We start from the raw sequence: 18,137 nt of genomic DNA, 5'->3' as shown, positions 1-18,137 counted from the left end.
AAACCACTTTGCTCCCTGAGGAATAGACAGTTCCTCTTCAAGCTTGCTACGTGAACTTGTGCTGAATATCCAAATATGCATTACTCTTAACACAAGGATATCTGAGGTGCTAAAACAGGTTCCATAAGTAAAAATCATGTTAATTTTCTCCACAGTTTTTTAACAATAAATTATAAGCCTTTAAAGACAGACCTACGGTGAGGTCAGAGGTTGTTAATCAATGGTTTATACTTCTGTTGAAGCTATTTGTCCACATTATTTTAGCTTCATTTTTTTTTAAATCATGTGTCCTAGCTGAATACACAGTGAAAAATACACTACCCATAATCCTGAAGAGGGAATCATGATAAACAAATGGTAAATGGTCTGCACTTATATAGTGCTTTTTTAACCTTAGCGGTTTTAAAAGTGCTTTACACTGTAACTCATTCACACACACACTCATACACAAATGGCCACAGAGCTGCCATGCAAGGTGCCAGCCTGCCATTGGAAGCAACTTGGGGTTCAGTGTCTTGCCCAAGGACACTTCAGTATATGGAGTCATGTGGGCCGGGAATTGAACCGCCAACTCTGTGATTAGTGGCCGACCCGCTCTAGCACTTGAGCCACAGCTACCCCACAAGAAGAGCTATGCAACAACCATCCACTCCCATGGCACATTGTGAATATACTACACCCAGAAAAAAGACTTAGATTTATAATTGTATTTTTCACATTTTTCATACAATTACTTCATTCACAATGCTTCATGGGATTGTAGTTCATTCCCACATGGAAGATGTTAGATTCACAGTCTTGTATCTTTGTCTTTTTGTCATATTTTCAAATATTGCATGACTTAGAACTCTTTAATGAAGGATTTATGATATCCCTATGGAAAAGATGAATGGGAAAAATACTTCCAGAACTAAAATGTTTGAAAAAGAGGGTGAGCACTGTTACGCTCCTTTAAAATTGAAGGTTCTAATATTACTGACATCTCTGTACCTCTAGCCATTGTCCACACAGTGACATTAAGGTTATGTCTCCTCCAATCACAGTGAGGTGTGGGAGTTATTATCTTTGAGAGAGCAGGACGTCAGTGTGGTCATGAGCTGGTGTCATTTTAACAGCACCTATAAAGACATACAAACACACATTTGATAGAAGGATAAAAAGGAGAGAAACATTTTACACGCATGAATCACTAAGCAATAAAGGAAATTCCGATTATTACAAATTGATAAATCCAAAAACATAAATTCAAGCACTTTTTGTCTCAAGACAATTGTGTGAATGAAATAGCTGTGCCTAATTCCATATCCACCATAGTCAGTGACAGTGGTTGATTAAAATAAAACATTATAAATATACAGTAAATTGTAGATCTAAATTGAATATATGGGTTGTTGGCACATGTTTAAAACGTAGTTTAAAATGTATCTAAATATATTTTGTCATATCACATGTAACTTTACTTTATATCGAGGGTCATCAGGAGCACAGCAATCTCACCGTCTATAAAAATACATCACACCCCTTAGAAACAAAAGGAAAAACAATGTCTTGAGATAATTAGCGTGAACTGCATTTTCAGTACATATAAAGTGTCAGAAAGACACGGTTTGTGTCTTTCTGACACTTTGTGCTCAGTGATGTACTTCTATATCTGAGAAAGCTGACTTAAATGCACAGCTCCAGCTGACCAAACCTTCAGAGCGATAGATCAGGCCAGAGTCACAGAGCCTGACAAAGGCCTCAGTCACAGCACTGCTGAAATCCTTCAGTATAAATACAGATGTTAGGAGAGGAAACAAAGGAGTAATTTAACATTAATGCATGACAGAGTATCATATATTTATACATATATGTACATACAGAACATTTAAGACAAAATAAGAATGATGCATATACCCAGGGGCATCGGGTACAGAACTATTTTAGGGCCCCCTGACATATTTGGGTTTGTGATGAGTATAATATCCAGTATAAACATTTTTGATGGATATTTAACAGTCCTAATTCATAAGTAATATACAACTTTTTATTTTGAAATGCAAATATTATTTGAATCAAGCTAAATATTATTTTTTAAAAAGCCCACAAACAAAATAAATTATACTCGTATAAAGTTACCATAATTCACCATAACATTTCTGAAATGAGAAGACTGTCAGGTTGTTCGGTCTATCCGGAGACATTTCTGCTCTCAGGTAGTTTAAGAAGTCTTCACTTGTTAACTGATATTTACACAGGGTCCAAAATTAACTTAAAATGAGGGCGGTATATTGTTACAGATTTCTAGGTTCTAGGAATAATTTGGTTACAATTTCCATTAAACTTAAATATGAAATCATTTATTTCTGAGCTCATGATATTAATTATAAAGGGATCTTCGAATCTTCTAGATAACACTGCTAGGTATAATTTCAATATTTTAATTTAAAATTATATTGCGTCATTCATCATGTTGTTCGCATTTTAGCTTGTGAAAAATGGTCCAGTTCTGTATATTTTATCAATAAATGCACTATTAATAACATGTATTATTTTGCATATATATATAAATTGTTCCATTTATAATTATTTACACTGATACTCAGAACACATGATAATCTGTACTGTCTCTTTAAATAGACAGCAGCATCTGTGCAGCGACAGGTGATTTTGTTCTTCACATTTTCTTTTGGTGGATTAATGTAAGGAAATTTTCACATGTAAAAATATCATTTAGGGATCATAGATACACATGTGATGGTAAATTGTGCACTGAAGTTAAATATGTTTATTCAGTAGATGTTGAAGTTTGAATTGTGCTCGTCACTTTATTAAGCAAGAATCTGATTGTTGTTCACAGTTTAATGAAGAGCCTGTAATGATGCCGTTGATAATAATGTTACCAATCACCTGGTGAACATTTCTGTTTTATTTTCTCACATTTGGTGTGTGCCAAGTGTTCATTTTGGACCATGTTTACATGAATATCAAACAAATATTCACTCAAGTAACCACGTTGACAGGTATTTTCTTTTTCTTTCTCAGCTGCCTTTTCTTTTGAATGTCCGTTTCATTTCTGTAGATAATTTAACGGACTAAGCAAATGACGTGCACGCAGTTTGGACCGGGCTGGCTGATGGACCAGGCCTCGTTTCCCAAAAGCATCGTAACTGAAGTAGTGCTTGAAAATGCTCGTAGATTTATGAGTGCTTTGGAGTAATTATACAGTGTTAAGAACATCGTAATCACACAGACTTATGCAAACACCTGCAGCATTACTGTCATCATTATCACTTTTGGGAGTGAAGACCAGACCTCCGCTTTACTGGTGAATGTCCCTAAAGAGCCCTTATGTCCTTATGCACTCCACGATCACACGGAATAATATTCAATGTATGCTTTTAATTAGCAGGATCACATCGAGTGTAATTTGTGAAAACTAAATATTACAATTGCACACCTGATTATGGAAGCAGATTGTGGAGGAAAAAAGCTAATTCTGCACAAAATTATTGTCAAAACAATATGTAAATATGCAGTTAATTAGGTTGAATATTATTTTTTAATTATGATATCAATATGGTGTATTACACATTGTAAAGTTATTGCACAAATACAATGAAGTTACAATGACAGCACTATACACATTTCAGTCACATGGACAGCGACTCTCTTTAAGAAGCACTTAAAGCTTGTCCTGGCTCATTTATGTTAAGTGCAGTTTTGGGAAACTCTCATAAAAAAATAACGATTGTTCGTAAAATTGCTCGTAGAAAACGCTTTTAACCGCTAAAATCAATCGTTATTGGGATACCAGCCCAAAACACTTTTGCTTTTGTTGAGAGGGGCGTGGGTCACTAAAATGGGAGGAGACAACACAGATTATAGGGGAACTCTTCGTTTTTACAGATGGAGATGTTTTATTCCAACCAAAGTTATTACTATATCTATATAACAAACGAGAATATAATGGAATATCAGTTAAGCTTTTGTGGGCCCCCCTCCATTGAGGGCCCCTGCTACTCAAGTCTCATTCACACTGACACTCATACACCAATGGCCGCAGAGCTGCCATGCAAGGCGCCAGCCTGCCATTGGGAGCAACTTGGGGTTCAGTGTCTTGCCCAAGGACACTTCGGCATGTGGAGTCATGTGGGCCAGCTAACCGTCAACCCTGCGATTAGTGGCCAACCCGCTCTACCACCTGAGCCACAGCCGCCCCTTATGAAAGCTTACTGCTTAAACAAATACCATATGGCATGATGATTTACAGGGTGTCCCAAAAAAAGGGGACACTGTGTTTGATTGCTCATATCTTAATGCATAAAGGCAGGGGGTCTGGGTAGATCAGAGAGTAAAGATACTGACTACCACACCTGGAGTCACGAGTTCAACTCTAATGCGTGCTGAGTGACTCCAGCCAATCCTCCTAAGCAGTGACGTGCGGTGATGTCTTAAAGAGGCTAGGCACTGAGTTATGAAACCAGATTACCTGATTTATTGTTTAAGCTAATAATACGTAATAACAGTGAACGTTACGCACAAGCGCGGCATATCAAGAAATGTACAAATCAGGATGTTTATCGTGTACTCTCTCTCTCTCACACACACACACACACACACACACACACACACGGGTAAACAGTGAACGTTACGCACAAGCGCGGCATATCATCGGCAATATCCCGCTGAAGTCCAAACAGTCTGACTGGTTGAAAAAAAGCAGGCAGGGATAGCAGTACAGCCGCTGATTGTTAGCACAGCCACATAGCCAATCTTTTCTTACATACCAATCAGTTTGAAATGATCAGATAATTTTTGGGCCCTTTTGCTGTACTAGTCCATCTAAGGTTGGCGTAGACCTCCCTCTTGCAATTAACTCATATTTGGAATTAAAATCGAGCTTGGAAAAATTTCTTAATTCCGTGATTACGGCCGGTGCTGTCATTTTGATTTTGAATTTGGCGGGGATTAGACATGTACGCTAGCTGTGGTGTGATGACGTTAGCTACGCAAATGTCCAGGAATATCTCGATTTTAATTGGTCCATGTCTGATACGTAACGGAGATGATTACGGGCATAACATATTTACGTCAAAAGGCACAGCAGATTTGTGCTTTTTGCCGTACATGTTAAAGAATACAGGATCGAAGTGCGCATGCGCAACATGGGTTTTCCGCTTGTCGTCTGCAATGAATGGACCGTAAAAGCACTGCTTATTCTACCATTTGTTTTTAGTTGATTATGCGTAACTACTGCATTTGTCATCATAACGTCTAAACAATTGGAATAACACACATATTGCATATATAAATCACAAGAATAAAAAGTAAAAATACAAATACAAGTTTATTATATATTAAACATTTTATTTTTGAATTTTGGCAGGGTAGGCAGTGCCTAGTTTGCCTACCCAGACCACACGTCAGTGCTCCTAAGCAACCAAATTGGCCCAGTTGCTAGGGAGGGTGGAGTAACATGGGGTAACGTCCTTGTGGTCTCTATAATGCATTTTTTGCTCTCGGTGGGGCACGTGGTGAGTTGTGCGTGGATGCTGCGGAGAATAGCGTGGGCCTCCAAACGCATTATGTTTTCATTTTAACACGCTCAACAAGCTACTTGATAAAATGCGTGGATTGACGGTCTCAGATGCGAAGGCTACTGAGAGTCATTATCCCACCATGAGGCTTAGAGCGCATTGGGAATTGGGCACTACAAATTGGGGAGAAAAAACTAAACAATGCATTTGCAATATTTTACACTACTAGCAGGGGAAGAGCAGACAGGACTACAGCAGAGAAGAGTTCTGGAAATGGAAAGTCTGGATCTCAGATTTTTCTATATTTGCATGTACAGTGCCTTGCATACTAATGCCAAATATCTGAGAAGACTAGTGAAAGTGCTTCTATTTTGCATTCTTTTATAATGTACTACAAAATATTTAATTACAAATTATATTAGAAGTATATCCATTTGAGTGAAAATTTGTATTTGTTAAGAGCTGGCTGTGACTCTTATGATCAAAATGATATGTGATTTGAGAATGCACCTGTGGCAGACAAGCCTCTTGTTCATCGGGAAAGGAGGAAGCAGGAACTGGATTAACAATCAAAAATACTTTAATTCAACATAAAACAATAAACTGAAGCATAGCAAAAATGCACACACAAAACACTGCTGCATGCATCTCTCTCTATGGCGTCCCCTGCTCCTCCGTTTATCTCTCCCGCCTTCCTCCTTGTGAGAGCACCATTGAGCATCTTGTAAGAAAACAAGGAATTCTGACCTTTTAAGTTAAAATGATCAAGTTCACAAATTTGCTTCCACTTGATTTAGTTAGGATAGAGAATACTAAATATTTCGTCTTCACAACTTTTTTTTTTAAATGCTATATTCAACTTGTGTACCCCATTGTATGTATTACTAAGCCAAGACTCATTGGTTGTTTAAAAGCCATGTGATAATAAAAGTGTTTCTGCACTCTTAAAGGTATAGTTCAACCAAAAATGAAAATGATCTCATCATTTACTCACCCTCATGCCATCCCCGATGTGTATGACTTTGTTTCTTCAGCAAAACATAAACAAAGATTTTTAGAAGAATATTTCAACTCTGTAGGTTCATACAATGCAAGTGAATGGTGACCAAAACTTTTAAGGTCCAAAAATCACATAAAGGCAGCATAAAAATAATCCATATGACTCCAGTAGTTTAATCAATGTCTTCAGAAGCGATATGTTAGATGTGGGTGAGAAAAAGATCAATATTTAAGTCCTTTTTAACAATAAATCTTCACTTTCACATTCTTCTAATGTTTTTGGCAATTAAAAATCTTCTTGCATATCGCCACCTACTGGTCAGGGAGGAGACTTTATAGTAAAAAATGACTTATTAAATATTGATCTATTTCTCAACCACGCCTATCATATCACTTCTAAAGACATGGATTAAACCACTGGAGTCATATGGATTACTTTAATGCTGCCTTTATGTGCTTTTTTGACATTTGGTCACCGTTCACTTGCATTTTATGGACCCACAGAGCTGAGATATTCTTCTAAAAATCTTAATTTGAGTTCTGCAGAAGAAAGAAAATTATACACATCTGGGATGGCATGAGGGTGAGTAAAGGATGAGAGAATTTTCATTTCTGGTGAACTTTCCCTTTAACCCTACATTTGAAAAGCACATTCTTTTTGCTGCCAAAACATTAACATATCATAACACAGCTGCTGTTTTTGCAAAAAGGCATTACAATATTACCAGCGAGCCAAAGCATCTTCTATAGCTACTGTCAGTGCATACCCAAGGTGCAAGGGCCGGTCACATTTGGTGGAGGCATACATAAGGTGAAATAATTGTCGACAGCATGGGGCAGTTTTTTCTAAGGAAAATGAAGAAAACAAAGAAAAGCTTGCTGTATACATAATACTGGTGCTCAACCAAAATAACAATGAAGCACAAAAAGTCGAAACCCCTTTTCTTCACCCCAAAAATTCTATTAAATTAAATAAATCATTGTATGGACCTACAGAGCTGAAATATTCTTCAAAAAAATATTTTTTTGTGTTCAACAGAAGAAAGTCATGCACATCTGAGATAGCATGAGGGCGAGTAAATTATGAGAGAATTTTCATTTTTGGATGAATTAACCCTATAAGCAGTGTACACAAACAAAAATGTACCATGGCAATAACATGTCGTTGTTGCTGTTGTTTTCTGGACATGGCACCATAGTACTTCCATGGTATTCTTTGAAGTACCTTTGAGTACGATGTAAATGCGATGGTGCATTGACAATCATTCAATACAATGGCATATCAGAGTAACATGTATTACCACAGTATTTTATTGATGGTCTGCTTGTGCAGAGCTCAATCAATAAATTTAAGTAAAAAGACACAACAAACAAACCTTAATTTATACATCACACTTGAAATCTTCGGAAGATAACAAAAAACATGCAAATACATGGTAAATATAGGTGTCTAACAGAACTTTTATATAACGTTCGTTAAAATGCGGTGTAATCCCATGAATAGAGGAAATGTCACACGGTGAAAATAAAAGGTCTAAAACGGATGTACCTTCATTCAAAGTAAATCACCCAAAGATAGAATTCTAGATAATTTTTTACAACGGACAAAAAAATTAAAGAATGTCTTCAATTGCTGGCTACAAAGAAATTTAACTATCTATGGTCGTGTCTTGATATCTAAAGCTGAAGGCATCTCTAGGATTGTTTACCCGGCTTTGTCCTTATATGTCAACCCGAAAACTTGCTCATCTATCGACTCTATACTATTTAAATTCTTGTGGAAAAATAAAACTGAGTATGTTAAAAGGAAGACTCTGATAAGAAATACTTTGGAGGGAGGTGTGAATGCTTTGGACTTCAGTACTCTCAATCAGGTTTTCAAGATCGGCTGGATTAAACGCTGCCTGAATGCTGGTTCTAGTTTGTTATGGTTTCACATACCTAAATTTATCTTTGAAAAATGTGGGGGTTACGTTTTTATTGTCTTGCGATTTTAAATGCAACAAACTTCCGTTCAAGCTTGCTAATTTTCATAAGCAAGCCTTGGAGGCCTGTAAGCTTGCCTTTTGCCACAATTTTTCCCCTCATAGGAGTATTCTATGGAACAATCAGAATGTGCTGCGTGGAAAAAAATCTATCTTTATTAAGGATTGGGTTGACAAAGGTGTTCTTTTTGTTTTGGATTTGTTGAAGAAGGATGGCAGCTTTTATTCCTACAATGAATTTATCAACCTTTTTGGAGTGGTGCTGTCACAGGGCGCAGACACATTGCGACTACAGCACTGATATATCAGAGCCCTTCTACCATTATCCTCTACAATTAGCAACAAAATGCATAATGGTGTGGAGACACGAGCCCTTGTTTAATGGATGTCTATGGAGGAGATGCTTAAGTGTGCTGAATAAACTGCATTTGTAAGGAAACAGCAAATCACTTAATTAATTGACCGCATTTTAAATATTCAATTCCCAATCTTCATGTTTTACACAAAAAATATTTTTTTGGAATTAACTATGTGTGGCATTTATTACGATGAAATGATGGTTTAAAAGAGTAGACGCGGACAATTGTGCGACAGGTAGGTGTCAGTTTACGGCACTCCCCATTCATTTGTATGGTGTCTGCAAACGGTGACTTACTGTCGTAACACGCTCGTTTCGCTCTCTCTTTTGGTAAAAACTCGGAGATTGTTATGCCAATAACTAAAATAATCTTTGTGACACACCTATTTTGAGGTTGAAAATTCAGCATGATGTTACAGTTTAAAAAACATATCAGTGACAGAGACATATACTTACAAACAATTAATGTTAAAAAACTGCGCGTTGTATAATTTTTCTCTTTATGCGAGTTCTTGCAGCGTCCGATGTTTCATGTCGGACAGTATCTAGAGGAACACACAATGGCCGCGACTGAAAACTTAGTGAGCTGTCTGTCACGTGTTTCCGGTACGGCTCGAGTAGTGACACTGCCTATCTACACAAAATTGTGGGGCAGCAAATGAGCGTTGCCTGTGGTCAGTGGTATTTTAGGCTAATTCCGTGTGAGTTTATATGATTTTTTAGGTATCGAAAACATCTGAGCTCAATTCGCGCTCACATTTGTTGCCAAAGCAGTCTGTCTAGGTAGGCTGCTCACTAGGTTTTGAAACGCACCCGATATTTAGGAAGAGGTCCGTCCGTGAACCAGTCCGTCTGAACGCTGTCTGGTGCAAATTCATCATCTCATGCATTAATCTTAGATTCATACAGCCTTCGACATTCAGACAAGCCAACAGAGACGCGGAGTCTCGTTTTTTACACCATCTACATTTAGACCAAACTGTCGTCGATCTTAATCGACCGAGTGAGAGGTGTTATTCGGGTTTTATCAGTGCGATGGCGGAGGTTTCAGGTACATCGAGTGAGACGATAACGGAGACCGTTCAGACGGGCACACCGCCGCCACCCCAGCAGGTATCCTGCCCTCATTACAACATACACCAGCACTTACACGAGTTACATGAAATCATTCTTGTCTAATAACTGATGTCTGCTGTGATAGACTAATCGTTTTATAGCATATCGAGTTAATAACATTCAGTTTTCAGTGAATTGTGTTTCTTTTTATAGTGAAACATACCCACCGGTACAACTACCTTTACATAAATTGACCATGTTAACCACTGTTTCGCCAAAATGCCCTAGTAACAGAGTGATTTTGCAATAAACTGCGGTAACTTGGTAAAAGCCACCATTATGATACCACACAATCAGATTATAATTCCGCGGCGTGATTGCTACTTGTTCAGAAACATGGTATTGTCATGGTACTTGGTATTACTAGTACTATGGTACTTTGTTGCACGGTACATTTTAATTTGTGAGATTTACAAATACTTAATTGTGTATTTTTAGAAGGTTGTGTGTATGTGGTATTACCATGGTCATTTTTGAACCCTCTTTCGACCCAGCGTTGCAGAATTGCAATGTTTGTCTACACGAATTAAAACTACTCAACAGCAGTCCACACTATGTATCCGAACTACAGTTTGGTGGGAAAAATGCACATTGAATGTCACAGGTTGCGACATCTGAGTAAGATAAAACAAAACATTTAAAGCTTAAGTGTGTAACTTTTTCTGTATTAAAATACGTTCTCTTTTTCCATCTTGTATGCAGAGACAACTGTACGTAAGACATGTTTTAGGTTGATTTTCTCGAAAAGTGTCAACTCAGTGGCGCTACAATTATTCTTCTGTTTGTTTTGGGCGACCCTTCCATACCAACACAACCAATGTAGTGAGTTGGGGCTGTACTATTTGTTTATTTGAACAATAGCAGATGAGAGTGTATTCAGAAAGTAGGCATGGGCATTCATCAGTAATTTGGTATTCAAATGATAATTTGTTTGATAAACAAGTTAACAAATATTCAATTATTTAAATGAAGGTAATTAATAAAAAAGACGTTGTAAAATATAATTTTTTTTTTTTTATTATATCCAAATCAAACCATATAAGAAGAAAAAGACACTGCCAATGAAGTAAACAGACGCAGTTAACGTACAGGACAACTATAAACACTCGCCATATAATAGTTATCATGTCGTGTTTTTGTTGAGAAAAACAAGTATATCCACGTGCTCAGTAAACTATACTCATGTATACACACCTTTTTAAATGATGGAATGTCCCTTTCCTCCCCTAGCATAGTCTGTCTCGGATGCCATGTTTGTTGTTTACAGAAGCGTTGCAGGGTTACGTTGCTACAGGGACACTGTTTTCTAATGTGCTGCACATATACGAGAGTAAAGTGTACACTGCTTATCCAGTACTTTTAAACAGGAACCCAGCTTTCTCACAGTAAGCCACATTCTCGCAATAACCCGCTTTTTGGTGTCCATCTGAACGTACTGACAGAACCGTTTCTGCAACAAATGTGATCAACTTGTGTCCACACTCAACAGCGCTACCCAGTGCATTCTGTTATAACTGCCAGTTTTAGTTTGTGCTTTCAGGATTTAACATGAATCTCACTGTATATATGGCCAGCAAAGCAAAACTTTGCGAAATTCGAATAGTATTTTTACTTTTTGAATAATTATTGCAGAACGAATACTCAAGTATTCGACTACTCGTGCACATCCTGATCAGAAAGCTGTTTGAAAACAAATGTTTATTTTTGCGATTCTGTTTGGTGGTGTAGAAATGACACACTTAAGCTTTAGCAAAATGGCAAGTAAGACAATCAAGTGCAAAATTGCCTGATTTTTTTAGCCGTCTTTGTTCCGAAAGTATTTTTCTAATACATTTTGTTCATAGGTTTTCATAAAATCCTTCATAAAAGAGTCGTAAGCCATGAACCAAACCAACCAGTTCAGAGGAGAATCACAACACCACAAACTTTGTTTTGAAGCAAATAATTATTTGAAAATTCTGACAAAGGTGCAACGCTGTGTACTTATCGTATTTCACAAGGACATGAACTACAATCCCATGATGGAAATATATAAAAAAAGATTGATTTTAGGTTGTCGATTTTATATGTATAGAAACAATGTTTTTTAAGTTTACTACAAAATATTCCGACATATACAAATATAGATGTATTTTGAGGGTGTAGTGAGACCAACTGGATTGCGTCAAGGAAGTGGGTGGTCGCTGCTTAACTTGTGTGGCAGACTTTGTTAACTGCCATTGTCTGATTGGTGGATCTCTCTTAAGGATCATGGGTAGTGTAGTTGGTTACTGGGAATTCCGCTATCAAACACGATTTTTAAACGATGAAGTTGAAATAATGCAGACAGACAGCTTAAACAGAAGCATATACCAACAACCTCGGAGCTCACGGTAGGTCTGTCGTTGGTAGGTTTATAAGTTACCGTTGAAAATCAATTTGTCTATGGAAAAATAAATGGGATTTTTACTTACGGAACCAGACTGTTGTGCTCTATAGTCACCTTGAAGAAAATTTGGCTTAAAAATCAAGATGTCCATAGACTGATATTGTTTTCTGAAGTCACACAAAATTCACCCCTCCAAAAAACAAAGGCTTCCTAAACACATTCAGGGATGAAAAATAGAGAAAAAAAGTGAGGCTGTGAAGGTTAAGTGCCAAAATAAAAAATGTTGGTTCCCAAAGTGTTTCTCGAAAATATTTTTTTTTAATGGAAATGTAACATTTGTTTTAGGTTGTGCTTAATGTTTCCCCTAAGGTTTCCCTAAAGTTCCCTTAGCCTTTAAATTCCGGGAACATTTCTGCGAAAAATCACACATGCAATAATCATGTCTTGTTTTGATCTATTGTCCATGGTTACACAAATAAAACCTTGAAAAAAATCTTCCTAGAAAGTTAGGAGGGGGTTCCCACAAAAAAAACTAAAAACATATAGGAGAACGTTCACATTAGGAACAACATAGTGTTCTGTGTTCTGTGAACTGTTAGAATAACGCATGGGTTATTAATTTTTATTATGGTTTAACAGTAGCAACAATAACTAGGAACTGGTATTTTGACAGAAACTATGATTACATTTGGTACGTTTTGGTAAGTATGTGATCAACCAGTATAAATATATCCACTGTATAACTACGGAAAATAAAAATGATCCACATTATCAAAGCTTTATTATAAATATTATTGTTAATGTATTCATATTTGCACTAGATGCACTATAATAGCTGGAATATGATCCCATTCTGTGTCATTTCAGGAAGGAAGAAGCCTGACCATCAAGCTCAGGAAAAGGAAGACAGAGAAAAAAGTGGAGTGGTCCAGTGACACAGTGGACAATGAGCATCTGGGCAGGAGGTCTTCAAAGTGTGAGTCTCCAGTGGGCTTGTTTTGTGAGTCTAGATGTAGAGATTTGAAATGGTTAGACAAAGAGAGCCAACATAGTCTTAGTTTTAAAGGAATATTTCACAATGTTTTTATATATATATATATATTTGCGTAGGACAGGCAGAACTAGGCCGTTTCAAGACTGCTTTAAATAGATGACATTTAGAACCTAGTTTAAAGTACCAGACAATGTAGTCTAGTAGATGTTTGTTTTCTGTAAATAGATCGTTTTCCTTGATGATTTGTGACAGGCTAGCATGTTCCCACACAGACACATTCTTATAAAATATTTTGATGTTATCATCCAGGTTGCTGTATTTACGAAAAGCCTCGACAGTTTGGTGAGTCCTCCTCAGAAAGTGAGGGAGATGACGAGGAAGGCTGTGGAAATGCACACTGCATTCTTGGACATGGAAGAAGGGGTCATGGACAGACAGAGGGTGGGGGGAGCACCATCCCCCCCAGCTCTGGTGGAACAAACCCGCACTAATTGTTAATGTGGTTGGGAGATTTTATTTGGAGGGTAATGGGCAGAATGGGCACTACATTCATAATCCTTCATCCTCACTCTCACTGAATTACATTACAACATCACTGGGTGTCAAAAGCTTTTTGATTAATGAAAGCTTATAGAGAAATTAAATGTGATTAGTTTTCTCTGCAGTCATTAATGTAATGACGAGGGGAAGACAAAATGTTTGTTTTTTGGCGATCTGAATGCTGCAGAACATTTCAATTTCTTGTAAATACACAATGATTTTATTTCATTTTGTAAACTCAATTTATTTATTTGTTATCAGTTCTGTGTCCACAAAGGCCTCTTTTATCATGCCAGATTTAATTAAGAACCTAACTGAGCGTAAAGGAATATTCCAGGTTCAAGTTAAGATTAGTAATTTCAACAGCATTTGTGGTATAATGTTGATTACCACAAGAAATATTTGCATCCCTCAAAAAAAAAGCAAAAATCGGGATAACTTCTAATGGAAGTGAATGAGGTCAAACTGTAAACATTAAAATACTCACTGTTACAAAAGTATAGCCACAAGACTTAAACAATATGTGTTAACTGGATTTTAGTTTGATAAAATCACTTACCAGGATCATAGTGTTTACCAACGTTACATCGTCATGACAATAAAGTTGTAATATCAGCTATAACTTTACACAGATAAAGTGATTTTATCACACTAAAACATGTTAACATGTTTAATGTAGTGTGGTAATACTTTTGAGACCATTTTGGCCCCGTTCACTTCCATTATAAGTTCCTCACTCAAATCCAGATTTTAGCTTTTTTTTTATTTATATATTTTTTGTGACTATCAGCATTATTCCACTAATGCTGTGGATTGAGCTTGTATTGAACCTGGAATATTCCTTTAAGAATCAAAAGCGCATACCTTTTTGTTTAATTAAAAACTTCAAAAAGGAATCTCACTTGATCTAATTGCAGTATTTATAAATGTAATTTGCCTCTCAGTGTCACAATTCTAGCAACAGTTTTGCTTCATATCTCTTGATCACCTGGGAAAATTCAAACATAACTATGTTTTGTGTGCTGTAGTGAAAGTTGAAAATGAAAAAAATATGAGTTGAGAGAACTGAGATCCCTTTGAACATTTTTACATGGCACGTTAAATCATCTCCATAAGTCATCACTAGTTTGATTGAGGTATTTAGCTATGTTCAGAATGGAATGCTAGCTTACTACTTACTATATACTTCACAGTGTACACCGTGTACTGCTTTTTTTCTTTTTTAAAGTAAGTGACAGTATGCATTATGCAACAAAAAAACATTATGCTACATTGTTACATGACCTCGAGTTAACTTCTTGGACATAAATGTTTATTTTACATTCTTGATTCAGTTTTGTGTAACAATGTCTTGGCTTTTGGCAGTCAGATTAAATAATGAGTCAAAATAGCAATGTTAAAAATTGTGGGATACAATATTTGGTGCAGTGGGCTTTGTTGGATGCTGTGCATTTTGCTAAATGAAAACCGTGAACGTAATGTATACTTTATACCTGCAGAAATGGTAGTATGCTAGTATGCTATTGTGAACATAGCCAGTGTGTCAACTGACTTCACTTAGACAATCAGAGAAGTATCTTGCTAATTAAGGACTCGGTATGTACATAGAACTTATTATTATTATTTTTTTATGTTTAATTGTGGAGGGACACATCTCAAAAGCACTGAAAAACATCTTTACTACTACTTTCTCCATGTATGAATGTGATTTGAGAACACCACCTTGATCATTGGATCAGAGATGACCAAAATACCACAAGTAAAGAGTGAGCTGTAATGTGATTTAAAAGTGATAAGATGATAGTCCCTATGCAAGGATATCTCGCAATAGACAGGAGCAGAAGTGACATTTAACCACAGCTTTAACCTCACAATTTATATTGACTGTTGGATTTGGCATAGAAGTATTTGGAAGCTTCCACATACTGGGGGAAGATGCTGTTTTTTCAGCAGATATTGCAATAAATTCCAAGCTAAAATTGGGAAAGGTGCATGCTGTCAGGAATGTGTTTAGTAGTTTAGCTTGATGCAAGGTGTAAACTGATATTATTTGGTGGTGGTGGACCATGCTCTGTAAAGATCACAGAAGTGTGCATGGCTGGGTGCTTGCCAAGACCAAAATTCACATCTCATTTCCTTTTCGGTCCCTCATTTAATTTGTTTACAGTTTATTCCCACATGGAACTGTATTCCACCATTCACACACATCAGTTATCACCGTGAATGCACCTGTATGTACGGATTTAATATGAGCAGATGTTAAATAATGTTGTTTATATCTATTAAATGATTCAACAATGGCAACCTGACTTTCTGTGTGTACTGATTGATTCTAATCCTGTTTCTTTTTTTTATCCTTATGTAATGTCCATTGATGCATTCTCGTTGATATCAGCAGCTTAGTCATAAACATTTGAGACCACTGAAGTGTGAAAGACAGTAAATATACATTAAATTATTATATATACACATTAAACAGCATATGTTGAGGCCGGGCTAAGCGGTTTGAACTGTGGTGTTATATATGGGTGACATGAGTTTGAATATATTGTAGTTCTTTCTCTACTGTCTTCTAAAAATAGTATAAGCTGTTACACTTGTATGTACTTCAACTTAAAAGCTTTCACACACAATTTGTCAGCATAAGAAAGACGTCATTTCATCTATTTATGAATCTCAAGAACATATTCAGGTCCCATTTCACCCCAAAACCAACATATCAAAATCATATTTTGTATATATATATATATATATATAATTTAGGACAATTAAGTTAATTTCTCACCCAATTTTTTTATTAAATTCTCAATTTTAGTTATTTGTAGCTCCTAATATTGTGTAGGTCTCCCTCGTGCAACCAAAACAGCGCCAACCCGCATCTCAGAATAGCATTCTGAGTTTATATTCTTCTCACCACAATTGTACAGAACGGTTATCTGAGTTACCATAGACTTTGTCAGTTTGAATCAGTCTGGTCATTCTCTGTTGACCTCTGTCATCAACAAGGCATTTCCGTCCACATAACTGTCGCTCGCTGGATGTTTTTGTTTTACCATTCTGTGTAAATTCTAGAGACTGTTGTGTGTGGAAAATCTCAGGAGATCAGCAGTTACAGAAATACTGAAACCAGCCTGTCTGGTACCAACAATCATGCCATGCAATAATCTAATCAGCAAATCGTGTGGCAGCAGTGCAGTGCATAAAATCATTCAGATACGGGTCAGGAGCTTCAGTTAATGTTCACATCAACCTTCAGAATTGGGAAAAATGTGATCTCAGTTATTTGGAGCATAGAATGGTTTGTTGGTGCCAGACGGGCTGGTTTGAGTATTTCTGGAACTGCTGATCTCTTGCACAACAATCTCTAAAGTTTACTCAGAATGGTGCCAAAAACAAAGGACATCCAGTTAGTGACAGTTCTGTGGACAGAAATGCCTTGATGAGAGAGGTCAACCGAAAATGACCAGACTGGTTTGAACTGGTAAAGTCTACAGTAACTCTGATAATCGCTGGTTAGAAGAATGGTGAGAAGAATGCTATTCTGAAATGCTGGTTGGTGCTGTTTTGGTGGCACGAGGGAGACCTACACTATATGAGACAGGTGGTTTTAATGTTGTGGCTGATCGGTGTATATATATGTATATGTTCAGTCAGGGAAACAAATATTTTATCCAAAAGAACTGTCAATCTCCCTCGGTCTGGTGCTAGTGTGCGGTGATGTTATCACCGGTTAAAGAACACATGATGCATATGCAGGGTCATAGCAAGGAATTCTGGGCCCCCTGACTATATATTGCTGTGCTCTTACACCCTGGCTACACATGACACGAGCGGTACGATGCAACAAAAGCAAATTGTTCCCACTATAATCAATGATGCTTTCTACTCTGGATGCATCTATCATGTTGCACCATCAGTAAACGTATGCCCTTTTAAATTTTGTTTATTTTTCTCCTGCCAAGAGACAAATAAACAGTAAAGGACGTTCACTTTGACATGTCCAGTGTGGACAGCCTCAAGGCGATGCAATACAACTTGACATTGTTCGTGTCCGGTGTATCCCTTTTAAAATAATAGTTTAAAATTTGTTGTGGCCCACTGGACGTTTAGGCCTAGAACCATTAACACCTTTCACTCAACTAGCTACAGCCCTGCACATATGCATTTTCATGTCGACAACAGAAATGTAATCATTTACATTTTGAGATACACCCCAATATGCTGTACATACCCCAGACACGACAAATGTAATGTGGAA

General features: G+C 36.9%; 1 protein-coding gene across 1 annotated transcript; it reads left to right on the top strand.

Moving 5' to 3' along the window:
* The first annotated feature begins 9,482 nt into the window (after positions 1–9,482).
* Positions 9,483–14,399, top strand: ppp1r11 (protein phosphatase 1, regulatory (inhibitor) subunit 11). The gene is made up of 3 exons (XM_052093064.1): positions 9,483–9,974; positions 13,213–13,321; positions 13,649–14,399. The coding sequence occupies exons 1-3, from the start codon at positions 9,897–9,899 to the stop codon at positions 13,828–13,830; spliced, it is 369 nt and encodes a 122-aa protein (XP_051949024.1). The 5' UTR covers positions 9,483–9,896; the 3' UTR covers positions 13,831–14,399.
* Positions 14,400–18,137: the final 3,738 nt, after the last annotated feature.

The sequence above is a fragment of the Xyrauchen texanus genome, chromosome 26, assembly GCF_025860055.1.
Source record: "Xyrauchen texanus isolate HMW12.3.18 chromosome 26, RBS_HiC_50CHRs, whole genome shotgun sequence".
NCBI lineage: Eukaryota > Metazoa > Chordata > Actinopteri > Cypriniformes > Catostomidae > Xyrauchen > Xyrauchen texanus.
This window is presented reverse-complemented; position numbering and strand designations above follow the sequence as displayed.

Bases quoted from the DNA above. Each gene is read 5' to 3' on its own strand.
- ppp1r11 (XM_052093064.1), top strand. From the start codon at position 9,897: ATGGCGGAGGTTTCAGGTACATCGAGTGAGACGATAACGGAGACCGTT. The intron at 9,975-13,212 runs GTATCCTGCCCT...GTGTCATTTCAG, and splicing joins CACCGCCGCCACCCCAGCAG to GAAGGAAGAAGCCTGACCAT. The intron at 13,322-13,648 runs GTGAGTCTCCAG...GTTATCATCCAG, and splicing joins GGGCAGGAGGTCTTCAAAGT to GTTGCTGTATTTACGAAAAG.